The 6,938-nt window shown below is 50.4% G+C and overlaps 1 protein-coding gene across 1 annotated transcript in view; it reads right to left on the reverse strand.

Annotated features, from left to right (window-relative positions):
* The window catches only part of ARMC12 (armadillo repeat containing 12), an 11,044-nt gene extending 4,656 nt beyond the window's left edge, over positions 1–6,388 (reverse strand). Inside the window, exons 1-3 of the mRNA XM_045294788.1 lie at positions 6,226–6,388; positions 5,206–5,351; positions 4,818–4,952 (exon numbers count right to left, since the gene is read on the reverse strand). Coding sequence (XP_045150723.1) covers positions 4,818–4,952; positions 5,206–5,351; positions 6,226–6,388 — 444 coding nt within the window. The remainder of the gene's footprint in view (positions 1–4,817; positions 4,953–5,205; positions 5,352–6,225) is intronic.
* Positions 6,389–6,938: the final 550 nt, after the last annotated feature.

Raw genomic sequence — 6,938 nt, forward strand, 5'->3', positions numbered from 1 at the left:
TGATGCCAGGGGCTTAAGTGGAGAGCAAATGTTTTGAGAATGACGAGGGCAATGAATGTACAAATGTGCTTTACACAATTGATGTATGCATGGATTGTGATAAGAGTTGTATGAGCCCCCAATAAAACGATTAAAAAAAAAGTATACATTCACAGGGAGTCGCCAAGTCAGTACAGAGAGATTCCACGCACCCTTCACCCCATTCCTCACAATGGGTCCAGCTTTCATGATTACAGTACAGTATCAAAACCAGAAGGATCTCTAATGACGTAGTGGGTTATACATTGAGCTGCTAAGCACAACATCAGTGGTTTGACCCCACCAGCCACTCCTTGGAAGAAAGATAAGGCTGTCTAGTCCTGTAAAGATCATCAAAGCCTTGGGAACCCAAAGGGCCAGCTCTACCTTGGCCCCATGGGTCACAGTGAGTCGGAAATGACCTGACGGCAGCGAGAATGAGAGCGTCTCAGAACCAGAAAGTTGACACGGATGCAACTTTCTGGCTGGTTTTCTGTCATTTGATACACGTGGAGACTTGTGTCATGACCACCACACTCGTGTATCACCACAAAAGTCTCCTTCATTTTGTCCCTTTATAGACACACCCACGTCGCCTCTGTCCCCACTCCCTCCCTAATCCCTGGACACCACCCAGCTGGTCTCCATCTCTCTAAGTTGTGTCATTTTGAGAACGCTATAAGCGGAAGCAGACATTGGCTTTCACTCAGCAATGCCTGGGGAGCCAGCCAAGTTGTGCGCAGCCTCAGTCTGCTGATTAGTGTTCCATGTACGGAGTATGGATGGACCACCACTTGCTTAACCACGTTTGAGAGGCGTTTTGGTTGTTTCCAGTTATTGACGATCACGAAGAAAGCGGCTCTGAACATTTATGTAAGGTTTAGTTCCTCTAGGATAAATACTTGATTCTGGGATAAATGTATATGTGGTGGTGGGGTTGTTCACTATTTTTTGTGTGTGTTTGTGAGTGGCCTGTCTCACCAACAGTGTTTGAGAGATCTGGTTTCTCCACCTTTGACAGTGTGAGTCTTTGGGAACTGTTCGCATGGTTGTGGTTCACGCTGTGAAGTTCACCGTGGCTCATGGAGACCCAGCGTGCGGAGAGCAACTGTGTTCCCACGGGCAGAGTCAACCACTGCTCAGGGAAGCAGCGGTCAGTGGATCAAACGGCACATCGCATTGGCTCCATCTGCGGCATGAGACCTCTTTGAAGGGTTGAAAAGCAAGGATGTTACTTCGAGGACAAAGGGGCACCTGACCTGAGCCGTGGTATTTTCAATCGTCTCATATGCGGGTGAAAGTAGGACATGGGAGACCGAAGACTGGAGGGAAAACATCGATGCATTTGAATGATGGCGCTGGTGAAGAACATTGAAAGTATTGTAGGCTGCCCCCCAAACAAATCTGTCTCAGAAGAAGTACAGCCAGAATGCTCCTCAGAGGCAAGGGTGGGGAGACTTGGTCTCAAGTACTTTGTTCATATTGTCAGGAGAGGCCAGCCCTTGGAGGAGGACATGGTGCTCAGTAAAGGAGGTAGGTAAGTAGGGAAACAAGAGGAAGCCCCTCAACAAGATGGAATGGCACAGTGGCTGCATGGATGGGCTCAAATATAAGAACAATGGTGTGGACAGCAAAGCACCTGGAAGGGTTTCATTCTGCTGTATGTAGGGTCACTATGGATTGGAATTGACTCAAAAGCCCCTAACAACGACAATAACAACTCTAAAAGGTGTAGTCTTCATACACAGCTTCATGGTTTTCATCTCCCGAGGTGGTGAAAGAGTTCATGCGAACATTTTCTAACCTAAACGTTGAAAGGTGGAGTCAACCCAGAGACACCTGGGAAGAAAGTGATTGATTTACTGCCACCCAGCCATTGCAAACCCAATGGGCCACAGTCCTGACGCACGAGGGCTGTCAAGAGTCAGAATCAACCCCGTGGCAGCAGGAGCGATGTCGAACCTCTTCCCATGTGCTTATGTTCCTGCACATCTGTCATCTGTGATGAACCTCTCTCTCCGTGCCTTTTGCCCATTTCCCAATGGCTTTTTTTCAGTATTGAATTTTGAAAGGTCTTTATGTCATCGAAGTGAGAGTCCTCTATCAGATATTTGGTTTTCAAATAGTTTCTCCCAGCCAGACTGCAGTTTCTCCTTTCATCCCGTTACCAAGATTTTTCCAAAGGAAATACTTTCCAGTTGGTAGTTAAGTGCTTAATCTTTGCACCACTAGGGTTCCCTGAAGGATAAGTGGGAGTTAGCAAGTTTTCAGGCTGAAGGGAGAGCCAGTAGGGTACAACAGTCAGGGAGTGCAGAGAACAGTCCGTGTAAGTGGCGGAACTGGGGCAAGAAGGAAGCAGAACTAATTTTCATAAGCTGAGGGCTGTGAAGACTGACAGGGGGTGGCCAACAGAATCCTATTTCTCTAGAGCCGGTGGCCTGCCTTTAGCGAGGGGGCTGAGCTCCATTTTTGATGTGGTGGGTTAGAAGGTTACTGGGTTGTTTGAGTGGCTACATCCAGAAACAGTTGGCATGCTCTGTCTCAATAGGCAGAGACCCAGGAAAGCACACAGAGATGGAGACGAGAGATGGAGATGGAGTGGTTGTGTTAGGTAGCCGGCTAGGGGTTGTTCCTCTCCATGCCTAGGGGGCCCTACAGGAGGTTGGAGACCAATACAGGCTAAAGGGCATGCGCCAATTCAGGCCCTGCGCCAGTACACCTGGGTGGGTCCCAAACTAGGCCAGGTAGCCTTAATTCAGTCAGTGGGGTCAATCGGTACCATAGAGGAAGGCCCTGAAAAGCCGGAACCTGGAGCCCACCGCCCTCTTTTAACAGCTGCTCCTGTTCTGCCATCTGCTCAACCATGCCGAGGTCTGCGTGTGTGTGTGTGTGTGTGTGTGTGTGTGTGTGTGTCTGTCTGTCTCTCTCTCTCTCTCTCTCTCTCTCTCTCTCTCCCTCCCTCCCTCTCCCTCTCCCCCCTTCTCCCTCTCCAGGTCGCCACATGTGGGGGTGCAGACCTGTGTTCAGTTAACTGTAAACCTGAAACTTCTTCGATCCTTTATAAAAACTCACTTGGATCACAAACCAGGCTTTGGCGTGAATTCTTTCTCATGCGAAGCCAAGAATCGAGATAGTTCCCCCCGAGGATCTAACAGTTGCTTTCACCCAGACTGAGGAAGACAGGGGCGGAAACCTGAGGATGAAGATGCTGGGGAAGGGAGGAAGGACTGGTGCTCCAATAGCTGCTTCAAAAGCAAACTCCCCTGTCTAACTGGGCTTTCTGACTGCCGGCCCTGAAATCTTTGTGCAAGTGAGCTCTCCGGGAGATCTGATTGTGAACGAATCACTATCTTACAGGCTTTGAGACAGCTGAGGATGAATAGAGGCAGCCAGCTAGTGGAATGAACACACACACACACACACACACACACACACACACACATCTATTAAAAGGAGGGGGACTGATAGCAACATTTTAAAGTTTTTAAAAAAAGCAGTGTTGGTAAGGTTATGACATAATTGGCACACTCGGCGAGGTGATGGGAGTGCAGATGGAGACAAACCTTCTGGAAGAGTTGGGCATACCCACTGCCCAGTCGTTCCACTCCTGCCATCCTTGAGACATTCTCTGGAGAATGTTCACAGTGCACTGGGGAGTGGGGAGTCCCACAGGAACCTGGGAAACAACTCACACGCCTACCGGTGAGCAAATGGGAAAATAAAAAGGCAGGAAAGTCACACAAAAGAATACTATACAGCTGTGAAAAAGGAAAGGGCTAGCCGTTAAGCGATCCACTACTAGCCAAAAGGTTGGCATCGCCAACCCACCCAGAGGCACCTTGGAAGACAGGCCTAGTGATCTCCTTCCAAAAGGTCTGTCTTGAAAACCCAGCAGAGCCCAGTTCTACTCTGCCCACATGGGCCCATTGACTGGATGGCAACTAACAAGAGCTACCTACACGGGTAAGGAAGCATCTTCCAATGTTAGGGAGGAAAAAGGCCAGACTACAGAAAAACACAAACTGCAGGCTTCAATATAGATAAAGTCTGGAGACTTCCCAAACTGTATTGTACTTAGTTCATTGCCCGACTCCCTCCATTAGTTTATGCAGGGCTACACCCATACATGTTAAAACAACAAGGAAAATGCAGGAACTGATCAACAACATGCAGATGGGGTTGGAAGAAGGGAGGAGGAAGGAGAAGGGGATTGGAGAAGGCAATATGGGGGCCTCTACCACACAGCCCGCTTTGTGGGTAAGTGGGCTTTGTTTTGTCATCACGGTTTCTCCCTCACACATAGACTATAGTGTTCATGGGTTCTAAGTAATTTTATTTTTAATTTGGGAGAGATCATGACCATTGGCGGAGGGCCATTTGAAAGTCAGAGAAAGGTGTTTGGGGTCTAGTTTTCCTTTTGAATATGGAAGGGACTGACAAACACAAAATGACCCTCACTGCTGGAGAGTGGATTCCAGCTCACAGTAAAACGGCTTCCAGAGCGTTTCCAAGCTTATAATTCTTTACAGAAGCAGACAGCCTCATCTCGCTCCTGATGGGGGCTGCTGATGGGTTAGAACTGCCAAACTGTCAGCGCCCCATGTTTAACTTACTGCAGCATCAGGACTCCCCCTACCCCCTATTGCTTTTCAACAAAAAATAAACCTTCCAAGGATTCTAATCCCAGACCTAAATAAAATGGAAAATTATCCCATTTGTTCTCTGCCAATTAACGGGCCCATACACAGACTGTGGACGTCCTGCGCGACTGCCCGCCACTTACTTGCCCCTGGACTCACCTGGATTTTGAGCCTGAATTTTCTGATACCAGAGAAAGCCTTAAGCGCGTTCAGAGCTTGGATTTTGACACTGTTGTCCTTGTCATCCAACATGCTGCCCACCAAACTGATGTCATCAACGCTACACGCAGAGGCCTAGAGTGTGCGGGCAGAGATGCGAGAGGTGGCAGAAGCAGGTGTCCTGGGCCCATTGCCCCTCCTGTTGCCAACAGCCCTCAGCACATCCCTCCCAGAATGAGTCAGAGGAAAACAGATCCAAGGGCCAAATCTGGCTGGTTGGGGTGACAGGGGGGTGGGGGTGGGGAGGGTGTTGGAGTAGTGTGGGGGTGGGGTGGTCGGGGAGCCAGCTACAGATGCCACCGGCCAGGTGGGCGTCTGCCTTCCTCACCTCAGCCTCCAGCAAGTACACACACCGCGTGATACTGTGCAGGATCATGCTCTTGGCGTACTCGTCCTGCTTGTGCTCCAGAGAGTTGATGAGCCTCCGGAGCTCTCCTGAGTCCCGTCCATGCCGCTCGCGCTCAATTGCCAGGCCTAGACACCCAGTTCAGGCAGCGGTTCCGAGGGAACAAAGGTTGGGGTTTCAGGTTTGGGCAAAGGGACTGGAGATAAGGCTGGTTTGCCTCTTCTTCTTGCTAAGTGCAGGACCACCATGTACAGTTGAATGAGTGCATCAGACATCACAAATATCCTAGATGTATCTATTTATTATGACAATGTTCTGTTATATGGCAGTGAGGGGCAGTGTTCCAGCCTGATCATGATATAGCAACAGTAGTCCAGCAGATGGCAGTACAGAGTCACTCACTGCCATCAAATTGATTCCCATTCCTAATGACCCTATAAGACAGGGTAGAACTGCCCCCTGTGAGTTTCTGAGACTGTAATTCTTTACAGGAACAGAAAGCCTCATCTTTCTCCCGAGGAGCTGGTGGTTTCGAACTGCTGACCTTGCAGTGAGCAGCCCAAGGCATAACCACTATGCCATCAGGGTTCCTTTTGCAAAAGGGGAATGTTTCCCCCCCTTAATTTGCACACACAGGCCATCTGGTTTAGTGGAAGATCTAGGTAGGTAAATTCCCCAATTTGCCATTTTCTGGGAGTCTTTAGTTCTGGGTTGGGAGATGGCAGAGAGGCTGGTGCCCAATTGCTAAGCCGTGGGTTTCTGGAAGCTAGGTACACCAGAGGATGGCTATGGACCCATTTGAACTCACGGAGAACTCTGCCCTCATATCCCTAGCAAGGCCTTTGCTAGAGGGAAGCAAGGTGGGTTTGAGGAAGTAGAGGAAGAGGAACAGAAGGGAGATAGGAACTTTTGAGGAGTCACCTTTGGGCCCTCCCACAGAAGAGGCCTCAGTAGTAGGTGCCTCCTGGGGCAGAGCCCTCTCCCCAGGGACTGGACACTCACGGGCGATACAGATGGGTGAGCCGGAGCAGATGGGCGGTTGGCATTTTATGCCAGCCTTGATGGCCTTGTAGAGCAGGTAGATGGCCCCAGCGCCCGTGGCCAGGCCCACGACACCTTTTCGGAAGTCCAGATGGCTCAGGCACTCGGGAACACTTATGCCCATGATTTCAGTGCTGCCCGTGAGCTGGGCAGACCTGTATTCTGGTCATGGAGGCCTGAGCTGGGCCGAGGCGCCTGGGAAGAGGCCTTCCGGAACCAGAACTTTCTGGTAGAACTGGGAACCAGGGGACCAGAATTGGAACCTGAGCAACAAAGGGAGCTGGGGAAACTGGGAGGAGGAGTTGGGGGTGGTAGTGAGGGACATGGGGAAGCCACGGCACGTGGAAGGAGTAAGGTTCAGCTACCAAGGCTGTAGGAAATGAAGCTGGTGACTCAGGGAATAAAATTGACAGGGGCTAAGGGTCCTCTGCTTCCCCTTTTCTTTAGGGGAGCCAAGTGGGTGAACCCCCAACAGGTGGCTCCAGAAGGTGCTTTTCCTTCATCAGAGGGCCACACAGAAGCCCATGTCTGGAGCCTTGGCCATCTTCAGGGAGCGGCATTTGGGAGCTCAGCATCCTCATGATACTGGCCCTCTCATCCATCTTTGATTTCTCTGCCAGAGACCCACCCCTGGCTCAGCGGGTCTGTGCAAACAGGGCTCCCTTACGGGGGGG

The sequence above is a fragment of the Echinops telfairi genome, unplaced genomic scaffold (assembly GCF_000313985.2).
Source record: "Echinops telfairi isolate 266 unplaced genomic scaffold, ASM31398v2 ScPeMD7_3533;HRSCAF=4204_1, whole genome shotgun sequence".
Taxonomy (NCBI): domain Eukaryota; kingdom Metazoa; phylum Chordata; class Mammalia; order Afrosoricida; family Tenrecidae; genus Echinops; species Echinops telfairi.